The sequence below is a fragment of the Girardinichthys multiradiatus genome, chromosome 13 (assembly GCF_021462225.1).
Source record: "Girardinichthys multiradiatus isolate DD_20200921_A chromosome 13, DD_fGirMul_XY1, whole genome shotgun sequence".
NCBI lineage: Eukaryota > Metazoa > Chordata > Actinopteri > Cyprinodontiformes > Goodeidae > Girardinichthys > Girardinichthys multiradiatus.
The window spans coordinates 43,264,269-43,289,738 of NC_061806.1; the positions used below are offsets into that span (position 1 = coordinate 43,264,269).

The 25,470-nt window shown below is 46.3% G+C and overlaps 1 protein-coding gene across 1 annotated transcript in view; it reads right to left on the minus strand.

Moving 5' to 3' along the window:
* Positions 1-25,470, minus strand: part of pleca (plectin a) — a 130,564-nt gene that overhangs the window by 93,191 nt on the left and 11,903 nt on the right. Inside the window, exon 4 of the mRNA XM_047384031.1 lies at positions 21,460-21,673. Coding sequence (XP_047239987.1) covers positions 21,460-21,673 — 214 coding nt within the window. The remainder of the gene's footprint in view (positions 1-21,459; positions 21,674-25,470) is intronic.

Genomic DNA, 25,470 nt, shown 5'->3' on the forward strand with positions numbered 1-25,470 from the left:
TGTCCCCATTCACTCATTTTATCCATGAAAACACACAAAGTTAACATCTATGAAACTGAGCTGAACCACATCCTGCAGGAAGCCCTCGGGAAGAGAGGGATTGTGGGAAACCAAGGCGGTCCTCAGAGTATGATAGAGATGAGTCAGGAATTAGATAAAAGTGATGAGGAGTACCTTTCAGAGAGCTGATCTCATACTGGATGGAGCGAGCAGGATCCATGTTCTCAGCCTTTTCTCTGAGGCTCCAAACAGTGAACAGAACCGTGAAAGCCCCGAACAGAGAAGAGAACCGTCTCTATGCTGACGGCAGCCTGTGTCTCACCCTCCCTCTGCCGCTTCCACACCACCTCTCAGTGTTTGAGTTTGCTCTCTTTCTCCCTCTCCTGACAGCTCCAACACAATCTGAGTGCAGAGGACGAAGGAAGTCCTCCTCCTCGATGCTGTCCTGTCTCATCCCGCTGTGGATTCTCAGGGAGGGGCTCCTCTGCCACATAACAGCAGTGCAGCTTGATGATCATAAAGTATTTGTCTTGTCAAAAAGGTTAAAAATATATATATATAATTGTAATTTGGTGAAAAGTTATTATTTCATATCTCTAGCTTTCTTCTGATTCATTTTAATCATATTGTTTGTTTAACATTTTAGAGCAATTAGAGCTCTTTAAAATTTTCAGGATTTTAGCTGCACTCACTGTACTGCAATGCATTATCATTGCACTTAGTTCTTTTAGCACTGCAGCCGTGCATCAGCTGCAGTGCTGGTAAAGTGGTTCCAGTGTGTTTAAACTGGAGTTCAGCAGACCTACGAACCAATCTGGCTGCCATTCACCTAGATGCTCCGGGATGCTAGGTGAATCAGATTCTAGAAGCAACGTGGCTCAACTTCTGTGTTTTCCATCCAACCAACCAAAGAGAGCAGCAAAGTAACCAGAGTTTACACCTGAATACTGCCTGTTGGTCAATGGAAGCAACACCAACGAGGAGTCCTGAGGTCAGGAACTTCACACACCTTTACACCTGCAGGCTTTTTTTGTTCTTATCCATTAGTTACATCAGAATGATAAATGGATGATTCTCCTGACAAGTCAGCAGCATCTGCTCCTTTAGGGTTTTAGAAAGAATGTTTGCAATTTAAACAAATTTGAATGTAGAATAAATATTTTTAACTCCTTAAAAGACCTAAGGAAAAGCTACGCTGCCCTACAGAACCGACCCAGTTTCCTGATGTCTCAATGAAATGTCTGGAACATGTTTTGCACCTAGAGTCGTTTCAATTAGCTCCAGCTTTAAATCCTTTGTGTTTGTTCGACATCTGCTCCCAGTCTGAGGACAACATGGTGAAACCTCATGTTCTGTTAAACTAAACTTATCTTTATAATGAAGCACAGGTTTAACTGGGTCCCGTTAAAGTTTTTTTGTCTGTTAAGTATTTTGAAATGTGTTGCTTCCTTATAATGTTAGTTGTCACCATGTAAATGTTGCATACTGCAAAGTGTTTCTAATAAATTGGCCAAACTGGCTAAATAAAACATTTTAGAAGCACTGAATACCGACTTAAAACTTCGGATACTTCCAGACACGTTGCCTCTAGAGGACATGGATGATAGAAAACTACCAAAACTGAAGATTTATTCTAAAATCTTTGAGCAACAATAGGAAGGTAAACATCTCAACTCCAGCAGCCATCACATGTAAAAATACCGTAGATCTTCTTCCAACCAGTTAACAAATTCCTGTTTTCTCCTATAACAGAGAGCTGCTAAATTCATCAGCTTGTCCCTAGAACATCATTTCAAACGCCTCATCCCCCTCTTCGTCATCCTGAGTGTGGAAAAACTGAAGAATGTTGTAGAAACTCAGTTGTATTTAAAGCTCCTTTAGGAGCAAATAAAGACCTTCTGCTGCAGTCAGGATTTTTATTTTTATTTTGGGGGGGATCCGTTTTCAGCTGCAGCAAAGAAAATGTTCTGCTTTGAATGTAAAGCAGATGGAATAAAGCCAGGGGAAAACATCTCTCAGACTAGCATCTGCACCTAGATGAGTTAATTTCTATATCAATAAGTTTTTAAAAAATAGGAAAGACAAACATTAAACCAAATAAGGATACCTGTAATAAAACAGTTTTTTGGTTTAACCCAAAATCACACCGGTCTTGCTGGAACCCCTAAAAATTCTTCATTTGGGAAAAGGTTTTAGTCCCAGTGGGAATCTACACTCTACGATGTTTTGGTTGGTTGGTTGTTTAGTTGGATGGATGGATCATACAATCCAATTCAATTCAATTCAGTTTTATTTATATAGCGCCAATTCACAACACATGTCGTTTTATCATGATGATGATAAATAGAATCCACCTGTGTGTAATCAAGTCTCCGTATAAATGCACCTGCTCTGTGATAGTCTCAGGGTTCTGTTCAAAGCGCAGAGAGCATCATGAAGACCAAGGAACACACCAAGCAGGTCCGAGATACGGTTGTGGAGAAGTTTAAAGCCGGATTTGGATACAAAAAGATTTCCCAAGCTTTAAACATCCCAAGGAGCACTGTGCAAGCAATCATATTGAAATGGAAGGAGTATCAGACCACTGCAAATCTACCAAGACCCGGCCGTTCCTCTAAACTTTCATCTCGAACAAGGAGAAGACTGATCAGAGATGCAGCCAAGAGGCCCATGATCACTCTGGATGAACTGCAGAGATCTACAGCTGAGGTGGGAGAGTCTGTCCATAGGACAACAATCAGTCGTACACTGCACAAATCTGGCCTTTATGGAAGAGTGGCAAGAAGAAAGCTATTTCTCAAAGATATCCATAAAAAGTCTCGTTTAAAGTTTGCCACAAGCCACCTGGGAGACACACCAAACATGTGGAAGAAGGTGCTCTGGTCAGATGAAACCAAAATCAAACTGTTTGTCCACAATGCAAAATGATATGTTTGGTGTAAAAGCAACACAGCTCATCACCCTGAACACACCATCCCCACTGTCAAACATGGTGGTGGCAGCATCATGGTTTGGGCCTGCTTTTCATCAGCAGGGACAGGGAAGATGGTCAAAATTGATGGGAAGATGGATGGGTCCAAATACAGGACCATTCTGGAAGAAAACCTGTTGGAGTCTGCAAGAGACCTGAGACTGGGACGGAGATTTATCTTCCAACAAGACAATGATCCAAAACATAAAGCCAAATCTACAATGGAATGGTTCATAAATAAACGTATCCAGGTGTTGGAATGGACTAGTCAAAGTCCAGACCTGAATCCAATCCAGAATCTGTGGAAAGAGCTGAAGACTGATGTTCATGAATGCTCTCCATCCAACCTCACTGAGCTCCAGCTGTTTTTCAAGGAAGAATCGGCAAGAATTTCAGTCTCTCGATGTTCATGAATGTGGTATTAATCTGCACTGTACTGCGGGTATTTAGTCAAAACACGTCAAATAAAGGGCGCGGCGCTGATGGTGTAGGGGTTAAGCGCGCGACCATATGTGGAGGCTACAGTCCTCGAAGCGGCCGTCCTGGGTCCCGGACCCGGCAACATTTGCCGAATGTCTCCCCCTCTCTCTAACCCTCTTTCCTGTCTGCCTACTGTCAAAGAAATAAAAAATTAAAGGCCACTAGTGCCGAAAAAATATCTTTAAAAAAAAACAAAAAACGAGTCAAATAAAGAATTGTTGGGTGGATAATTCAATTTCCTAAATATCATTCCTACATTTCCTATATAGAACTGAGCAGGAGTCCCAACAGAGGGCCCAAGACACCCATCTCTGTGATGTGTTTCTGGACTGGAACCAGAACAATCTGGGTTACTGTGCCAAACCTGAGGGGAAGAAGATACTACACGGCTCACTGTTTTAGGTCCATCAGAGGTTTCAACCAGCAAGTTGGCTGCTAGCAGCTAATGCTGTTCCCTGGTTCTGATGATGATTCTGGCAGAGGGAACATCAACAACATGCAGCTAATAGACTAAGTGTTTCAGAAACATTGTATCACAGCTCAGGTCAGAAAGACAAATATAGTCTCTGAAGGACATTCTGAGGTCCTGAAGATAAAAACCAGTCTAAATGATTGGAAGGAAAACAGAAGGAAACGACTGAAGCTGAAGTCATTTTCTCTTCCAGATCAAACCTAAACTTTACATGTAGACTGAAACCTTTCTTGGGGTCTGTTTTTAGCAGCACCGCCAGTGTTTGAGGGATGAAGTAACAGTTTGGATCTGACTGCATCCTGGAGACCGAGCTGATCCTCCTGCTGGTCAATCATCTTCTCACTAAGATTACAAACACATCTCCGTCTCACTGCTGTCAGTAAATAACCAACCAGACATCTCTGTGGGAAAGTCCACACTGACACCAGCTCAGGTTCGTTAACCAGGAAAACCTGCTGTAGTTTCATTACACAGAACCAATTCAAGATGAACAGAAACAGGTTCAGATGAGATCGGAAAAAACACAAAGCATGTTTGCTTGTTTGTTTTAGTGATCTGGTTTAGTGGTTTGGACTGGTTAATCTGGTCTGGTTTGGACTGGTTAATCTGGTCTGGTTTGGACTGGTTAATCTGGTCTGGTTTGGACTGGTTAATCTGGTCTGGTTTGGACTGGTTAATCTGGTCTGGTTTGACTGGTTGATCTGGTCTGGTTTGGACTGGTTGATCTGGTCTGGTTTGGACTGGTTAATCTGGTCTGGTTTGGACTGGTTAATCTGGTCTGGTTTGGACTGGTTAATCTGGTCTGGTTTGGACTGGTTAATCTGGTCTGGTTTGACTGGTTGATCTGGTCTGGTTTGGACTGGTTAATCTGGTCTGGTTTGGACTGGTTAATCTGGTCTGGTTTGGACTGGTTAATCTGGTCTGGTTTGGACTGGTTAATCTGGTCTGGTTTGACTGGTTGATCTGGTCTGGTTTGGACTGGTTAATCTGGTCTGGTTTGGACTGGTTAATCTGGTCTGGTTTGGACTGGTTAATCTGGTCTGGTTTGGACTGGTTAATCTGGTCTGGTTTGACTGGTTGATCTGGTCTGGTTTGGACTGGTTGATCTGGTCTGGTTTGGACTGGTTAATCTGGTCTGGTTTGACTGGTTGATCTGGTCTGGTTTGGACTGGTTGATCTGGTCTGGTTTGGACTGGTTAATCTGGTCTAGTTTGACTGGTTGATCTGGTCTGGTTTGGACTGGTTGATCTGGTCTGGTTTGGACTGATTGATCTGGTCTGGTTTGACTGGTTGATCTGGTCTGGTTTGGACTGGTTGATCTGGTCTGGTTTGACTGGTTAATCTGGTCTGGTTTGGACTGGTTGATCTGGTCTGGTTTGGACTGGTTGATCTGGTCTGGTTTGGACTGGTTAATCTGGTCTGGTTTGGACTGGTTAATCTGGTCTGGTTTGGACTGGTTAATCTGGTCTGGTTTGGACTGGTTGATCTGGTCTGGTTTGACTGGTTGATCTGGTCTGGTTTGGACTGGTTGATCTGGTCTGGTTTGACTGGTTAATCTGGTCTGGTTTGGACTGGTTAATCTGGTCTGGTTTGGACTGGTTAATCTGGTCTGGTTTGGACTGGTTGATCTGGTCTGGTTTGACTGGTTGATCTGGTCTGGTTTGGACTGGTTGATCTAGTCTGGTCTGGTTTGGACTGGTTGATCTGGTCTGGTTTGGACTGGTTAATCTGGTCTGGTTTGGACTGGTTAATCTGGTCTGGTTTGGACTGGTTAATCTGATCTGGTTTGGACTGGTTGATCTGGTCTGGTTTGGACTGGTTGATCTGGTCTGGTTTGACTGGTTAATCTGGTCTGGTTTGGACTGGTTGATCTGGTCTGGTTTGGACTGGTTCATCTGATCTGGTTTGGACTGGTTGGTCTGGTCTAGTATAGGCTGGTTGATCTGGTCTGGTTTGGACTGGTTGATCTGGTCTGGTTTGACTGGTTGATCTGGTCTGGTTTGGACTGGTTGATCTGGTCTGGTTTGACTAGTTGATCTGGTCTGATTTGGACTGGTTGATCTAGTCTGGTTGGACTGGTTAATCTGGTCTGGTTTGGACTGGTTAATCTGGTCTGGTTTGACTGGTTAATCTGGTCTGGTTTGACTGGTTAATCTGGTCTGGTTTGGACTGGTTAATCTGGTCTGGTTTGGACTGGTTCATCTGATCTGGTTTGGACTGGTTGGTCTGGTCTAGTATAGGCTGGTTGATCTGGTCTGGTTTGGACTGGTTGATCTGGTCTGGTTTGACTGGTTGATCTGGTCTGGTTTGGACTGGTTGATCTGGTCTGGTTTGACTAGTTGATCTGGTCTGATTTGGACTGGTTGATCTAGTCTGGTTGGACTGGTTAATCTGGTCTGGTTTGGACTGGTTAATCTGGTCTGGTTTGGACTGGTTAATCTGGTCTGGTTTGGACTGGTTGATCTAGTCTGGTCTGGTTTGGGCTGGAAGGTTTAGTGGTTTGATGGTTTGGTTTATTAATTGATTTGGTTTTGGAATTTGGTGGGATTATTTTAGATTAACCATGATTTGTTCAGTAGTTTGGTTAGTTGGTTGCCTTGTGATTTGAGCGATTGATTGACTGACTAGGTGGAAGGTTGGTTGACTGCTTGATTGGCTGTTTTAGTTAGTTTTCTCAGTTAGTAGACATGGTAGGTTGGTTGTTTTTGTCAATTGCTTGGTCAGTCTGATTGCTGCAAAGCCGATAACTGGATAAAATTATCTATCCACTCTCGCCTCATGCTTGCTCAGGAAGGAGGATTGTTGGACAGTCAAGGACTCCATGCAGTCGACTTTTTACCAACTGTCATCATATGATCGACTGAATTTAATTAGAAGGTTTTATAATTAGGATACCACTGTACTGTCCTACACTGTAACTGATTCTGGCTTTTTAATGGGTTGTATTGGAATAATTTAGATTAGTATGAATTACATTTGTACCAATTTGGTCTGGAAAAGTGTCTTGAGATGACATTTGTTGTTGGTTTAGTAGGCTTAGTTAGTTGCTTTGCTGGTTGGTTTGGTTAATTTGGTTGGAGGATCGGTTTAGTTAGTTATTTATTCTCTTATGTTGCAAACATATCTGCTGGTTATTAAAGAAGCTTAATTCAATGAAGGTAGCATTGTTAAAATTTGAGCTGGAGATAAGCAAAAACATCACACCAAGTGTTGAAGCTGAGGAGGAGCAACTAATGTCTACTTCAAATCGATGAATTAAAAAAACTTCCTCCATTTTATTTAAGAATCAGTAACAGCATTGTTCAGTTGGATCTGTAATGAAGAGAACTTCAAAATAAAAGTCCTAATTTCTGATGCATGTAGAATGAGGAATGCTTCGCAGCATTAATCATGTCAACTGTTCTTGACTCCTGAGTTTAGGAAGACGTCAACCGGCTTTAACATAAATCCCATCTCTGTCTTAGCTGCAGCAGCTTCTCTCAGATTCCTTCCTGCTGTTCCAACAAACCTTCTCAGGACAACTTGGTTTTGTATCAAATGAGGATTCTCCGCACACATAAAATCTCCCCAAACAACAAACCAGCATCTTGTATGTGAATTATCCCTGACTGAAAACTCACAAGATAAAATCACCAAAACGGTTGCTTTACAGATTTATGTGAAGTATCAGACAGGAGAGAAGACCTGAAAGTGTTCTTCGGGTTCTCTGAGTTCTGAAGAACCCAGAGTTGTCCTTCTGGAGCAGAACTGAGTGATGGAGAGGAGGTGCAAACCAATGCGAGTGTGTCTACTGTCAAAGGAGGAAAAACTGCCTGACCAGTCAACTAAGCTTTTTTCCATGGTTTTATTTAAAGAACTGAAATATCATTTAGAAATTAAACAGTAAAATTAAATAAAAACCTTTTAAATACACATCAGTCCAGCAATAACAAGGGTTTTCCAGCATATTCTCCACAAACTAACTCAGTATAAAATATTGTTGTGTTGCAGCAGCCAAAACAACAAATATTTTCTGAAAGGAGTGCATAAAACGTTCCTTCTGGCTGCAGGGAATCAGTAATTAAAGAAAGAACATCTGTCTGCCATCCACAGTTCAAACTGCAGTTAAATGAAGATCATCTGTCATAATAGATTCCTTGTTTATGATGATTTATTTAAATTAGATGAAGTCAACAAATGATAAGTCTCTGTTCCAGAACAGCTTTCATCACCGTTTGCAAACGAGATTTACAGAAACTTTACAGATTAACCTGCCGATGAAGGAAAACATGTTGGGTTCTTTGACTCGCTGCAGTTTCATCAGACCTGTTAACGTAGGTCTAGTTCATATGTGTGATGGTACATGCATAACGCAACCATTACTATTTTTGAATTAGGGGTCAAGTTGCATGAAACTGATCTGAGCATGTGGTAGTGAAGTGGAGAGAGGGGGTTTCTCTGCACTTACTCTAGCTCAGATAGTGAGTCACAGAATACAGGCTGTAGACCTTCTAGACCCGACCGGATCCTCAGAACTTTTTAGCATCCAGCCTCAGATGAGAAACAACACAGGACACGTTACACTGTGTGGTTTTTATTTAACAACTACTGAACTCAGAGGAAAAAAGCATCATGCATGATTTTTTTCTGACTTATCCAGAATTTATAACAATTCTAACCTGACTCCATTCTGGTGTTAAAGCAACAACCTTAGAAAAGTAACACCTCATATCTACTGTCAAGCACGGTGGTGGAGGGCTGATGATCTGGGCTTGTTATGCAGCCACAGGACCTGGGCTCCTTGTTGCCAATGAGTGGACCATGATCTTCTCTACTAAAGTATTCAAGAGTCAAATGTGAGTAAATCTGTCCAACATCTGAAGCTTGGTCCAAACTGGGCCTTAAAAAGAACAGACTCCAAATGCAGCAACAGATCTGCAACAGAATAGCTGAAAACAAAAAAGAATCAAGGTGCTGCAATGGCCTAGTCAAAGTCCAGACCTAAACCTGATTAGAATGCATTGGTGGGACCTTCAGAGAACTGAGCAGAACCAAAAGTCTGCAAGCTTCAAGGGATTTAAAGCAAGACTGGAAAGAAGACTGGACCAAAAGTCCACAACAGGTTCCCCACAAAACAGAAACTCAGCTAATGCTAAATTATGCATTAACATGTCAATGTTAAATGTCAAAGGTCCATTTCAGTTTGTCTTTCAGTAAGAATAACTTGAAGACTCCTGGGTCTTATTTGGATCAGTATTTACAGCAGCACGTTTTCTACAAATAGATCAGTGGTGTTTGTATCTGAGTTCAGAGCTGAGTCTGACCACAGGAAGCCCAACTTCAACTCCAAGGATAAGCTGTGCTAATGTTCTCTCAGTGGACGGAGCGTGCAGGAATAACATGTTGAATGAGTTGCTCAGAGAAACATCAGGTGGTTCTGACCCAACAGCACATTCACATGGAGCAAATAACAGCTCAATCGCCTGGTGGCAGCGGTAAATACAAGTTATACGGAAACGCATTTAAAACCTATCACTCACCCTCACTGCTAATTTTAAATATCGGGTATAACATAACATCGGCCATAACACCAATATTAATATCGGATATCGATATTGGCCGAAATTTTGGTACACTCATCTGTAATTGTTACAGTTATATTAACTATTATATTTTGTTGGTGTTATTTTGATGCATCGACTGTTAAACAGAGATACCGCTCATAGCTTGTAGTCTGAAATATGAGTGACAGGTGGCGCTCCTTTATTTCCCAACATGCCGGTCTGTTTCCTTCCTGACCAGAAAAATATTGAGACAAAAGCATAGTGTCCTGCTTTCAGCCAGCAGACTAACAGTGCACAGCAAAAGGTGGGGGAAGGGCAGCATTGCATAAGTCTATGCAATCAGAAAAAACGTTGGTCCAAATTCACTTTTTCCATCAGAAAGTCATCTAAAACCTCAATATACTTTGATTCCAGTAACTGAGCCACGCTTCATTTATACATGACCTCAAATTACTTGTGGAGTTCTGTAGGTTCTGCACCTCACCTATGGAGGTTCTGGATATATACAAGCCCTCCTTCCCTGCTCTAACATGCCTTCGGATTGGCGCTGCAGCCTTGTTCAGAGCAGCTGAGACCAATCCAGCTGAAGGAAGATTTCTGGCAAGAAGCATCTGTAGATCTGATGTTTTGGTCCTGTGATGAACCTTTAGGTTGAGTGTGTTTCTGTTTCTTCATTGTTTGTATCACTTCAGTTCAGATCAGATCAAAAAGCCCTAAAATATAGGAAGTCTTTATAGAATTAAGCTCCAGTTGGTAGACGTTCCTTCTGAGTGAAGGTAATTATGCTTCTACACTCTCAGCCATCTCCAAACATCTTCCCTGTTTTTACTGCATCACCAAGATGCTCTCCTGCATCCAAACCATGCTCAATACATCTGCAGCACATTCCCAAGATAATACTCCATGATTGGACCACTCTCCAGGCCCTGCCCGGCATGCTGCCTCAGAATGCCATCACACATCAGAAGATCTCCTACAGGTTGGTCCGTGACCTGTAGAACAATTCCACATTTCTGGGCCTCCCTGAACCTCCGTCATCAGTTTCAGCTTTTCAAACTTGATTAAATAATCCCTACAAGATAAATAATCCAGCTATCAGTGGGATGGGAGGAGTTTTCTGTGTAGAACCTTGAGCATTTTCAGTGTTTTTCTTGAGAAGACCAGGCGCTTCTTGCTTTGTGTTCAGTTGATGGACGAAGGAATATTGTGGCTCATTTATTTGCACAGGGGAACCATGGATTGGTGCAGCCATGTGGTGAGAGCATGGCACTAGATAAATCATCGGCAGGAAGTGATGCACGTTGCAGCTTCACCACCAAAAGTATTGTGGTTGTAGGGTGGAAGGTTCTGCTTGTACAGGCCACGCGTAAGCTCCACCCAGACCCTGATACACTGCCACCACGATGTTCAACCAGAACCTCACCAAACAGATTCTTCTTCCACACATGAAATCTTCCACAACACTTCATGTTATTAAGTGTGAAAAAGAGCCCGGTGGGTTCCTATCACAGCCAGAACCTCATCACCACCCTGAGAAGACCATCCTCCTCCTGGCTGATTTGTCACCAGAACAAGTCTTTGAGGCAAAGTGTCCTCATTACAGCTGTGAACCTCCTGCTTCTGCAGCTCACAGAGATCCTTCTGCAAACCAAGTCCATCACCAAAAATCAATCTGGAACCAGTTAGCAGCAGTATGTTGGCCCGGTTTCATTACACTGAAGCATGCACTCCCCTGACACACCCACCTGTCATCTAAAGGTTCTGGCAGCTTCAGTGTTTTTCAGTGAGAACCTTGCAGAAGAGCAGATGTGTTGCTGTTACCTTTGTATTTCTCTCTGACGTTCTCATAGGCCCGGACATAGTCTTGCTCCTCTGGCTGGCGCTGACCCGGGTCAGTTACGAACATGAACATGGCCTGGCAGTGCTGGATCAGGGTTGGAACAAGTTTCTCTTCCCTCAAACTTTCCTTTTTCACTCAGAACCGGCAGGCCTGTCTCTGATAAAACCCTAGCTGTCTGCTCCCCACACACACTCAGTCACTGTGGAGCTGTGGACCCCCACCACACCTCCTGTTTCAAAAAAATCACACATACATCCAGCCCTCCTCTTAAAGGGGCAGAGACCAGCACACAGGCACACACACACACACACACACACACACACACACACACACACACACACACACACACACACACACACACACACACACACACACACACACACACACACACACACACACACACAGACAGAGACAGACTAAACAAACATCAGAACTTGGAGCTCTGTTAGTTAGTTTGCTGTGACTTCTTGTTGTGATACTTGTGTTAGCAGTGAAAACCTCAGTTCTGTTTGGACCTCTAGCTCTAGCTCAGCTGAGCTGTCCATCAGAACCATCATTCACAGTTTAAACAGGTCACAGAAAGCAGAACCTGAAAGGAGAGCCTGTACCTGACAATTTTTTCCACTGATCTCAGTTTAACGATTCTTTCAGATTTTCCCACAGAATGTTCAGCTCAGAGTGTAATGATGGTTCTGAACCAGTGAAATATTTAGAGCCTTTTGGATCTAACCTCCTTTCATGGCCACAAAGGTCCAGGTTCTCCATCCAGTCAATGGTCTTTCTGTCTTCTTCCAACCAGTGTCTTCCACTGCTGTAGGACTTACAGGTTTATAACCAATCAGAGCCCAGAGTGCAGAGAGACCTGCCCACACTATCATTCACTCCTAGTTTGTGTCACCTCTGAATGGTTCTGTAGAAACTGGACCTGAAGGTTCTGTTTAACCTGCCAGGACACACTGCAGAGACATAGAATCACGATAGCAACCCAGCAACTTCTACTGGCTCATGTATATCAGCAGGTTTCTGATGCAGAACCATCTGAGGGATCAGAGACCACAGCTTTCACATGTGGCCCCAAATGGAGATCCTGAATATCAGCTTTTGATGCTTCTGATTTAGGACCAAAATCACCTGTTGAGGTGAATCCAGAATAATGTATCTTTTTTTCTACTTTTTGATCCTGTACCATGATTGATTGTTTGTTTGATAGCTTTATCCCTCCCTACAGATCGTATTCGTACTTGTTGTCTTCCGCATTATCCGGGACCGGGTCGCGGGGGCAGCAGACTCAGCAGAGACACCCAGACGTCCCTCTCCCCAGACACCTCCTCCAGTTCCTCCAGGGGGAGCCCCACGCGTTCCCAGGCCAGCCGAGAGACATAGTCCCTCCAGCGTGTCCTGGGCCGTCCCCTGGGCCTCCTCCCGGTGGGACGTGCCTGGAACACCTCCAGAGGAAGGCGTCCAGGAGGCATCTGGTATAGATGCCCGAGCCACCTCAACTGGCTCATCTCAATGTGGAGGAGCAGCGGCTCTACTCCGAGCCCCTCCTGGGTGGCCGAGCTCCTCACCCTATCTCTAAGGGAGTGCCCGGTCACCCTACGGAGGAAGCTCATTTCAGCCACTTGTATCCAGGATCTCGTTCTTTCGGTCATGACCCAAAGTTCATGGCCATAGGTGAGGGTAGGAACGTAGACCGACCGTTAAATCGAGAGCTTCGCTTTTCGGCTCAGCTCTCTTTTCACCACAACGGACGGGCACAGCGCCCCCATTACTGCGGCAGCCGCACCGATCCGTCTGTCGATCTCCCGCTCCATTCTTCCATCACTCGTGGACAAGACCCCGAGATACTTAAACTCCTCCACTTGAGGCAGGAACTCCCCTCCAACCTGAAGAGGACAAGCCACCCTTTTCCGGTCGAGAACCATGGCCTCCGACTTGGAGGAGCTGATCTTCATCCCAGCCACTTCACACTCGGCTGTGAACCGCCCCAGTGCATGCTGTAGGTCTTGGCTAGAGGGGGCCAGCAGGACCACGTCATCTGCAAAAAGAAGAGACGAAATCCTCTGGTCCCCAAACCAGACCCCCTCCGGCCCTTGGCTGTGCCTAGAAATCCTGTCCATAAAAGTTATGAACAGGACCGGTGACAAAGGGCAGCCCTGCCGGAGTCCAACATGCACTGGGAACAGGTCCGACTTAGTGCCGGCAATGCGAACCAAACTCCTGCTCCGCTCGTACAGGGACCGGATGGCCCCTAGTAAAGGGCCCCCGATTCCATACTCCTGGAGCACCCCCCACAGGGCATCACGAGGGACACAGTCGAATGCCTTCTCCAGGTCCACAAAACACATGTGAACCGGTTGGGCAAACTCCCATGAACCCTCGAGCACCCTGTAGAGGGTATAGAGCTGGTCCAGTGTTCCACGGCCGGGACCAAAACCACACTGCTCCTCCTGAAGCCGGGGTTCGACTATCGGCCGGACTCTCCTCTCCAATACCCTGGCATAGGCCTTACCAGGGAGGCTGAGGAGTGTGATCCCCCTGTAGTTGGAACACACCCTCCGGTCACTGTTCTTATATAAGGGGACCACCACCCCAGTCTGCCAATCCAATGGCACTGTCCCGCAATGTTGAAGAGGCATGTCAACCATGACAGCCCCACAACATCCAAAGACTTGAGGTACTCAGGGCGGATCTCATCCACCCCCGAAGCCTTGCCACCGCGGAGCTTTTTAACCACCTCGGTGACTTCAGCCTGGGTGATGAAAGAGTCCAACCTCGAGTCCCCAGCCTCTGTTTCCACCAGGGAATGCGTGATGGCAGGATTGAGGAGATCCTCGAAGTACTCCTTCCACCGCCCGATAATGTCCTCAGTCGAGGTCAGCAGTCTCCCGCCCCCACTGTAAACAGTGTTGGCGAAGCACTGCTTCCCCCTCCCGAGGCGCCGGACGGTTTGCCAGAATTGCTTCGGGGCCAACCGGTAGTCCTTCTCCATGGCCTCACCGAACTCCTCCCAGGTCCAAGTTTTTGCCTCTGCCACCGCCCGGGCCGCGGCACGCTTGGCTCCACGTTATCCGTCAGCCGCCTCAGGAGTCCCACAAGCCAACCACAGCCGATAGGACTCCTTCTTCAGCTTGACAGCATCCCTTACTGCCGGTGTCCACCACCAGGTTCTGGGATTGCCGTCGTGACAGGCACCGCAGACCTTACGGCTGCAGCTACGGGCAGCAGCATCGACAATAGATGCGGAGAACATGGTCCACTCGGACTCTATGTCTCCAACATCCCCCGGAATCTGGTCAAAGCTCTCCCGGAGGTGGGAGTTGAATACATCCCTGGCCAAGGGGTCCGCCAGACGTTCCCAGCAGACCCTCACTATGTGCTTGGGCCTGCCAAGTCTGTCCAGCTTTCTCCTCCTCCAACGGATCCAACTCACCACCAGGTGGTGATCAGTGGACAGCTCAGCCCCTCTCTTCACTCGAGTGTCCAAAACATGCGGCCGAAGGTCTGATGATATGACAACAAAGTCGATCATTGACCTCCTGCCTAGGGTGTCCTGGTGCCAAGTGCACTGATGGACACCCTTATGTTTGAACATGGTGTTCATTATGGACAATCCGTGACTAGCACAGAAGTCCAATAACAAAACACCACTCGGATTCAGATCGGGGAGGCCATTCCTCCCGATCACGCCTCTTCAGGTGTCACTGTCGTTTCCCACGTGGGCGTTGAAGTCCCCCAGCAGAATAATGGAGTCCCCGGGAGGGGCACCATCCAGCACCCCCGACAGGGACACCAAGAAGGCCGGGTACTCCGCACTACCACTAGGCCCGTAGGCTGAAATGATAGTCAGAGACCTCTCCCCAACCCGAAGGCGCAGGGATGCGACCCTCTCATCCAGTGGGGTAAACCCCAACACGAGACGGCTGAGCTGGGGGGCAACAAGCAAACCCACACCAGCCCGCTGCCTCTCCCCGTGGGTCACTCCAGAGTAGAAGAGAGTCCAAGCCCTCTCAAGGAGATGGGTTCCAGAGCCCATGCTGTGCGTGGAGGAGAGCCCGACTATTTCTAGTCGATATCTCTCGACCTCCCGCACAAGTTCAGGCTCCTTCCCCCCCAGCGAGGTGACATTCCACGTCCCTAGAGCCAGCCTAAGCATCCGGGGATTGGGCCGCCGAGGTCTCCACCTTCGTCCGCCGCCCAATCCTCTTTGCACCGGTCCCTCACGGTTCCCCCTGCAGGTGGTGGGCCCACTGGGGGATGGTCTCGCGTCTCTCGTTTGGGCTTGGCCCGGCCAGGTCCTGTGAGGAGCAACCCAGCCACCAGGCGCTCTCCGATGAGTCCCAACCCCAGGCCTGGCTCCAGGGTGGGACCCCAGCTCCGCCGTACCGGGCGACGTCACATGCCTTGATTTTGTAGTCGTCATGAGGGGTTCTTGAACCGCTCTTTGTCTGACCCGTCACCTAGAGCCTGTTTGCCATGGGAGACCCTACCAGGGGCATTTAAGCCCCAGACAACATATCCTCTAGGATCATTTGAGCACTCAAACCCCTCCACCACATTAAGGTGGCGGTTCAAGGAGATCCCTACAGATCATTACCTCTAAATGAGGAACAGGGTAGGTTAGGCAGGGTTTCTTTGCTGAACTTCTAACTCCATGATCCAGGGTTGTTCTCCATCCCTACAGAGAAAACGTCATGCCATCATTCCGTTTGTTAAAGCTGTGAATGGGATCCACTTGGCCCGGTTTCTGCTGCAGCAGGAACTGAAATAACCCCAGGCTGCTCCGTCATTCATTGTTTCATTGTGGGCGTGTGTGTGTGTGTGTGTGTGTGTTCCTGTCTTGGCATCACAGTGAGAACCATTTTCCCGATTTCACCATCAAATTGAGGACCGATTGTACCAAAGTGAGGACATTTTGCTGGTCCTCACGACCTATTTTGCTAACGGTTAGGTTTAGGACTAAGGTGTGAATTGAGTTTAGGTTAAGGTTAGGGTTAGGTAAGCACTGGTAATGGTTAGGTTTAGGGTTATTGTCAGGGTTAGGGCATAGAAAGGGTTGAAAATGACTGAAAATCAATGGAAGTCAATGGGAGTCAACACATGGTCCTCACTACATATAGCAAAACAAGAGTGTGTGTGTGTGTGTGTGTGTGTGTGTGTATGTGTGTGTGTGTGTGTGTGTGTGTGGAGTCAGTGTTTGCTCAGCTATCCGGAGAAACTGGGAGAGTTTCATCAACATGAACATTCCCATCAGGAATGTTCAGAGTATTTCAACACGGAGCAACTTGACTGATTGATGCTGAGATGAAGAGTCAAAGAGTCACCAACAGAGTTATGAGCTGAAAACGAGTCACAGAAACTTTCCAGATAAAACCTTGTTATATTTAACATCAGATAATGAATGTTTTTTATTTTAATTAATGTACAAATTCAGACATGACGACTTTAATGTTTCTGTTCTTGACCTTTAGGCCTCTTAGAATCCAGAATCAGCTTTGCTAAGGAAGCTCAGATTTCCTCTTATGTGTTTATTCTGTGCATTAGATCCAATGCTCAGTTTTTCCTTCTTTTACAACATCCTGTCTGTTACACCCCCTGGTGGCTATCAAAGTAACAGCACACAGGGTTTCCCAGGAGAACCTTGCCCAAACCATCATACTACCTCCGCTTGCTTTCTGCTCGCCTTCTTTCCCATAGTGCACCCTGGTACCACGGGAAATGAACCTAATCCTCCATATGATGTAAAAGAAAGCACCAGGACACCTTCTTCCATTGCTCCCATGACCCTGTTGCTGGTTCTCCTCTGTTTCTATGGACCAGACCAGGAACATCACACAGCAGGTGCATTTTTGGAGCTGCTCCAACCCAGTGTTCTAGCCAATCCCAGTTTTGGTTCCTGTTCTGAGATCCATTGTTCCTGTTTCTAACACCAACTCTGAGGACACAACACTACCTGATCTCCCACCCGCTACCAGGAGCCATGATGAGGAGACCCATCCAGCAGTGTTATTCACTTCACCTGACAGTGGTCATAATGCGATGCCTGTTAGCTGCATGCATATTGGAGTTTGAAGACGATTTTAGGCAGAGGTCAAAGGTTAAGGCTCAGCTGACACAGGAGCTACTGCTCGTCCCTGATGACATGAGAGTTTCTACAGTCAGCTGCAGGCTCATCAGGATCTCCACATTTTATCAGAATCAGAATCAGAATCAGAATCAGAATCAGAAAAGCTTTATTGCCAAGTACGGTTTTGGACATACAAGGAATTTGTTTTGGCGTAGTCGGTGCAATACAGTACAAATTAAACAGTATAAACATATCTACAATATAATATAAATATATCTGCACAGTTTTAAGTGAGTGAGAGTAAATATAGAGCAGTATAAGATGCAAGAGCAATACAACAGTGCAGGTGATCATTGTGCAAGTAAAGCAGGAGTCCAAGCTGAGCGTTAATGTAACACATAGAGTTACAGGTTACAGGTGTCCTGTCAGCAAAAACAGGGGGGGTGTGGGGGAAAGGGAGAGTGTCAGGGTGGTTTCCGGGCTTTGTTAACCAGGCTGGTGGCAGATGGGAAAAAACTGTTCTTGTGGCGTGAGGTTTTGGTCCGGATGGACCGCAGCCTCCTGCCAGAGGGGAGAGTCTCAAAGAGTCTGTGACCAGGGTGGGAGGGATCAGCCAGAATCTTCCCGGCCCGCTTCAGGGTCTTGGAGGTGTACAGTTCCTGGAGCGACAGTAGACTGCAGCCAATCACCTTCTCAGCAGACCGAATGACACGCTGCAGCCTGCCCTTATCCTTGGCTGTAGCAGCGGCGTACCAGATGGTGATGGAGGAGGTGAGGATGGACTCAATGATGGCTGTGTAGAAGTGCACCATCATAGTCTTTGGCAAGTTGAATTTCTTCAGCTGTCGCAGGAAGAACATCCTCTGCTGGGCTTTCTTGATGAGGGAGCTGATGTTTGGCTCCCACTTGAGATCCTGGGAGATGATGGTTCCCAGGAAGCGGAAAGATTCCACAGTGTCAATTGTGGAGTCACAGAGGGTGATGGGGGCAGGTGGGGCTGGGTTCTGCCTGAAGTCCACAACCATCTCCACTGTCTTTAGAGCGTTGAGCTCAAGGTTGTTCTGGCTGCACCAGTCCAACAGATGGTCCACCTCCCATCTGTACGCAGACTCGTCACCATCAGAGATGAGTCCGATCAGGGTGGTGTCGTCCGCAAACTTCAGAAGCTTGACAGACTGGTGACTGGAGGTGCAGCTGTTGGTGTGCAGGGAGAAGAGCAGAGGAGAGAGAACATAGCCTTGGGGGGAACCGGTGCTGATGGTCAGTGAGTCAGAGACGTGCTTCCCCAGCCTCACGCGCTGCTTCCTGTCAGACAGGAAGTCAGTGATCCACCTGCAGGTGGAGTCGGGCACACTCAGCTGGGAGAGCTTCTCCTGTAGCAGAACTGGGACGATGGTGTTGAAGGCAGAGCTGAAATCCACAAACAGGATCCTGGCGTAGGTTCCTGTGGAGTCCAGGTGCCGGAGGATGAAGTGAAGGGCTAGGTTGACTGCATCATCTACAGACCTGTTGGCTCTGTAGGCAAACTGCAGGGGGTCCAGGAGGGGGTCGGTGATGTCTTTTAGGTGTGAGAGCACAAGGCGCTCAAAGGACTTCATCACCACAGAGGTCAGGGCGACGGGTCTGAAGTCATTAAGCCCTGTGGTCCTTGGCTTCTTGGGAACAGGGATGATGGTGGAGGACTTGAAACAGGCTGGCACATGACATGTCTCCAGTGAGGTGTTAAAAATGTCTGTGAAGACTGGAGACAGCTGATCAGCGCAGTGCTTCAGGCTGGCTGGTGAGACATAATCCGGACCAGCAGCTTTCCGGGGGTTCTGTCTCCTGAAGAGTTATTAACAGTAAAGCTATTATTCCCTGAAGCTGAGCAGAACGGGCCTTAGAAGAAAAAAGTTAAATGTTTCTAGGTGGGAGCACATCAACATTTTAACTTGCTGTGAAACACAAACCAAATAAATGATCAAACTCTGAGCAGTTGAAGGTTAGGAGGTCAGAAAACTTTCAACAGTCCCACATACCTCCAACTCCGTCTCCCAGGGAGACGTTTCCCTTTCAGTCCCGTTTCCCTCCCTGTTTTCAGCTCCAGTGATGAACCGCTGCCAGCTTTCACTAATTAAATCAAACCAGAACCTTTCTGCAGCAGCTTCTGTTCTCTGCAGGAATAAAAGAGCAGGAGCAACCTCATAATTCCCAGTCCTCCCCTCTGCTTCCAGGAATCAGTGGTCTGAATGCTGATTACAAGCTGGAGCAAAGCAACTCTTTCCCACAACAAGGTGTTTAAGAAGAGCTGAACTTTAAATCCTTCCAGTTTTAACACAATTTTTCCAGCAGGAACGTAGAGAAGAAGAAGCTGCATCCAGAGAACATCAGATGATTTATCTCTACATGCTGTCCTCTAGTGATCGTCCTGGTTACTGCACAGACTGAGCTGCTTTGTGGGTCCAAATTACTGAATCGATCAGTGAAGTTTCCTGTCGAAACCGGGCCAATATGTCAAAGCCTTAAGGTTCTATTACTATTAAAAAAAACATGGTAAACACATAGTAAGTCAATGTGCAGCAGATCCTCAGGTCCAGAGCATACAGAACAGACCCATTGTCAGGTCCGAAACAGAAGTTTTAATTCATTGAGGATTTTCAATGATCCAAACAGGCTCAAACAGGAACTCAGTGAAGATCTAAGCAAGGGATTTAGACAAGTTGGGATAGTTTACTGAAACCATTTCTGAACATCTGCAGGTCCAACATCAGCAGTTCAAGCAACTGTACAGAAGCCCAGGTTATTCAGATGGGTCTCCACTTTGCCACATTCTGGAAGAAGATCCAACTGTTCCCCTCAGATGAAAGGAAACTAGTTTGGATGTTCAGCATCATCCCAGGAAGCACCAAAGCCCTGTATGATCCAAATATAATGAAATGACCCAATGCTTCTGATTGGTCAGTGTTTTAAAGGACAGCTTCACTGCTTCTGGGGCATCTGAAGGAAGTTCTTGTTTGTTTAAAGGATTGTTCAGGTATCTCTGGGTTCTCACTCAGAAACTCACAAATCAAATCAGTGAAGGCAAAACTGTCAACGTCAAAATGTGTTTTTATTAAATAAATCCAAAATTCATTTATATATAAATAAAATAAACTGATTAAGTTTTTTATTTTTAAGAAAATAGAATAAGTCATAATATCTGAAAACTCAAATGTTTCCCGGAATTCATTTTCTTTTCCATATTTCTGCAGACCTGAGAATAAGAGCAATGAGTGAATTAAACCCTGAGTTATGGGAACATTCATGCATTTCTTCATTTCAGGCAGCAGGCACTGCAGAGAAGGTTAGGATGAGGCAACTAAAGCGTAAACATTTAAATAGACAATTATTATCCTGATCTAGTCCCAAATCTGTCTCCATGAAATTCTCTCAAATATTCTGCCTTCTGCAGAGTGGAACATCATGAAGGAATCTGCAGGAATTTCAGGGACTAGCCTACTCTAGACAGCAGTGACCCTTCAGACGGATTTGCATCCAGAGCTATCGTTCATCAACAGCTGACAGAACCACATGGAGCAAGAATTACTTTGGAGAACCTTTGTCCACAATCCAGAGTTACTTTTACAGGCTGTAGAGTGCAGAGAAGAAGTCTGATGTTAACCTCAGAGATCCAGACCTTTGAAAGGCAGGTAAACTTCTGGCGACTAATGGGGGACTAGATAAAACCCACCAAGCCCTGCGTCTGATTTTGATAAATATGAAAATCACGATCAAACATCTTCAGAACCATCATCCAGTCTCCAGCATGGAAGCATCATGATGCATTTAAAACTTTACAGAACCACCTTCAGAGTCATTCAGACAGGTGAGAAGAACAAACTCAAGGTAATAAAAAAAAGAAGATGACTGATCTAAACAGGATCACAGGAGATAAGCAGCTCCAGCTGCAGAAACATCACAGATCAGACGTGTGTCCTCTAGAGAAACTGTCCCCAAGAAACATCATGAAAACTCAAACCAGAGCAGCGTCAGTCTGTCTGGTTTAGTATCACCACAGCAGCAGCAGCAAGACATTAAAGGACTGTCCAAACGCCATGAAGGTCTCACCTGCAATGCGAATCACTGCCCTCTCTGCTGGATCCAGAACATCTCCAGAGGCCGACTTGGAGCGCTTCATTCGGTGGTGCTTGGGAAGGTTCCAGGGCAGCGTGTCACCCGGAAACGGAGAGCAGTTAATAGAGCTCAGATCACTGGAGCTCTCCTCTGACGCTGCTCGGACCAGAGGCCTCCTCCTGGGCTTGTCCTGCACCTCCTCCATGTTCTGGATGTGCAAAAACATTTATAGATTTAATAAACATGTTGATGAGTGCGGAGAACTTCAAGTGTCTCCAGTGAAATCATGAGATATTCCTCCATTATTAATTTAAAACTAAAGAAAAACAAACTAAATTCCATCCTGTCTGCATCAAGAAGACTCAGAGGTTCAGCATCAATCTTCTCTGTAAAATCAGCTGTTTTTGCTGCTCTGGAGTCTACAGGTGTGTGAAGCTCAGAGAAATGATCAAAACCCAACATCTCAGACTCTACAGACCTCAGTTAGCAGGTTGAAGGTTAAAGGTCATGACAGGACAGTTAGAAAAACAGTGAACCAGTCTAGCTGTTGGGATGCGTGGAAGGAGGAAGCCTCTTCTCTCTAAAAACAAGATGGCGGCAGGACTTGGGTAGCAAAGCTGCATCTGGATGAAGGAGAAGACATCTGGGACAATGTCCTCTGGACAGATGAGACCAAAGTAGAGATGTTGGACCATGATGGACAGAACCATGTTTGAATGAAACCAGACACAGCAGAACAGCACTGGCAGCCAGTACCAACAGTAGTGGCTGCCAGTGAAATTAAAGGGATATTAAGCAGAATCTACAGAGAGCTGTCCATATTAAAACTGGTTGAAAGGATCCACCCTGAAAACGGCTGGCAAGACAGAATAAACAGAAATCATTCAAATAACAGCAACAATAAACAGAATTTGTTTGAAGATGGGAACACATAAATGACAAAATAAATAAAGTCTTTTAATACTTTTCTAAATATTTCCACATTAACTCTGTAAATCTTTTTGTAATAAATCTGTTTTTTGTGTCACTTTTATTTGCTTTTTTCTACATATGTTTTAGTAAAACTCTGACATTTTAATCTTAATATTTATGTTTAATAAAGGAGAACTGGAACATTACGACTCAGTGAAATAGTTTAAAAAGATCATTTTTCAACATCAGGAGAAAAAATGCAGCAAACTGCTGTGATTTAGGAAATAGCTGACTATTAAACACAATCTAACATTATATATCACACAGATTAACAGCCCAGTTTGACAGCTACAGTGTTTAGACCCGAGCTTTGATCCAGATCCTGGAGAACCGACTCGCTCCGAGATGCTGCTGCTGATGCAGCTTCTCTTCCTGCTGAGTCATCAACCAGCATGCAGGATGCCCTCCACAGGGGCTCCAGGCTCTCTGATTGGACCGTCACAGACAACAACAACACCTCAGGAGGGATGTGGACAGAGCTCAAGACACTCTGGTTCTGGTTGTACACACAGCTAATTCTGGATGCTTTGGGTTTGTTCTGCTGCAGCTGCTGCAGCTGTTTGGTGAAAGTGAAAATGTATCCTCAGTTTGCCTTTGAAAAGTGGGTCTTTAACTTTCCAGCATCGGGTCATTGACTGGTCTAAATGGTTTAACGGGCATGCAGCCAGTTTGAACCACAGAGCAGCATTAAGCCGACCAGTTTGGTCCCGATTAAATTCTAAGCTTCAGATCATCACTTAGAGTTGAGGTTCAAAGGTTGTAGGAGTCAGAACCAGCTGGAAGCTGGGCTCTACATCAGAGTTTGGGCTTTGGTTTAATGTCATCATGGTGAAAAAATGGTCGTCCTCTGGAGATGATCTGGTGCTGCAGAGAACCAGCCGCTCTACCAGATCAGAACCATCATCAGGGATCCTGCTTCTAACCAGACCAGGAAACATTTCACAGAATAAGTCGGATCAGAGTTCTCCCTGAGAACACAGTGGAGTCCAGGTAACCCTGCTTCCTCCATGAGCATGTAAACCAGACATTTTGTTCTGTTAGTTCGGTCCTAAAACAGTTTGGACTAAAGTCTGCTTTGCTTTGCCTCTGACATTTAATCCCTGATTTAAGGTCCGGTCTCTGCCGTCTGAAACATTGGGTCGGCAGGAAAAAGTTACTGAAAGGAACCGGTTCCTTCTGTCCGGCCTGAATTCACACAGCAGCCTCAAATGAATCTAAAAAAGTCCAGCAGATGTTGGGTGCAAACATGACAAGGATCTGACTGCGACTCCGGGCCCAAACACAGGATGGTTCTGCTAAGAGAAGCAACGGCCTTTTCCAAACCAAGCACTCGAGCAGATCAGTTTCACTTTAATGAGTGAAACCTGCAGAGTGGAACAAGCGAGTGGCTGGAGGACCATCTGCAGTCACTGGACCCCACTTCACAACAACTCCCCGTTTCGGATCAGTAACCACGCTCCGTACGTTCTCTTCACACTGGATGGAGAACCCCCCCGTGATAGAACAAGAAGCAGTCAGAACATGGGTGGCTTCAGGGTCACGAGGGTTCCCTGAGCGTGCATAGAACTTCCACAGGGAGGTCGTGGTGGTTTGTCATCATGGTGGCAACATGCTGGGGTTCTGGGAGGAACATGGAGGCGGTGCTGTGGAGGTGCATCCATGACGTGGGATCCTGGAGCACCAGTGTGCCTTGGTCATCAGAGGATGCACGACACCACGTCCGTGAGCCCATGATGCATCTTCATCACAGCATCCTGATACAGTCTGAGAGGTCATGGACCACGGCATGGTGATGTGTGGTCTGCTGGAGAAATGTTTGGTGGCTGCTAGCAGCAAACTGCAGTCATGAGTTGTTCACACTGAAGGATGTTGTCCAGATTTGAAGCAGCACTAAACGCCCCCTTGTGTAAGGAGGTGAGCAGAACCCTCCTACGTCCCTTCTGAAAGGAGCGTTTCCACTATCATACAAACACAGAAGGTACATGAACATTCATGTGTTCACCTGCAGCCGTTCACCTTCATGTCCATATGAAACATTATTTTATCTCACAACAAACTAACTAACTGTCTAACATCAAGTTAGAAAAAATACTTCAGAACCCAAACCAGCAGCGAAATCTCCCAGTAACATGGGCCGAACTGACTGCACTGAAATGGGTCTAAATGGTCCTGCAGACCAGAGGAGGCAGAGAACAAACTTTAAAAATATGTGTTAACTTTGAGCTGAATTACGATTTGCTGCTAGATTCAGTCCACATTTTGCTCGTCAGACAGGATTCATTTCTCCGTATAACCTCCTCACAGAGACCAACAGAATGAACTGTGGTCTCTCTGATCAGACAGCTCCGGAACCAAGCTGCAAATGGAAAAGAAAGTTGCAGAAGCTCAGCTTCACTTCTGCAGAACTGGACCTGGTGTCTATTAGTTTGCAGATAAGGCCCTCAAATCCTGACCCAGAGATAATCCCAGAGATCCAGAACCTCCTCTGCAGCAGCCACACCTGAAACCACAGCGGAACCTGAGCCGCAGTGAGGACTCAGCTGACAGGAGCATCTGTACACACGTCGGTCCATTTTCCTCCTCGGAGCAGAACTAACCCAACATGCATCATATTTCAGGTGTACTCACGCTGAAACCTACAGGACTCCTGCGGGTCTGACTCCAGGTGAACCTGCGCAGAGGACGATCTGCAGCCGAGCCTTCGCCCCACTTCAGTCCGCCCGGACTCGGACTCCCACCATCCTCCTCTGCAGAGGGAGCCGCGCCTGCGTCCTGCAGCTTCCTACCAGCGAGACGCTCCGGAGGTCCGACCGGGACCGATCCGCTCTGCAGAGCTGAGGAGTCTGCTCCTGTAGCCCACATTCCTGCTCCGCCTCTCCGGTACCAGTCCGGATCAGCTGCCCGTTAACCGACCGCCTGCGCGTTCATGTGGAAACCCAGCTCACGCTGACGAGAGCGCGCATCGACACCGTGTTTGCAGCTCATTAAAGAACCAGAACCTATCTGATCCCAGCTGCAGTTCAGTATCCGAAC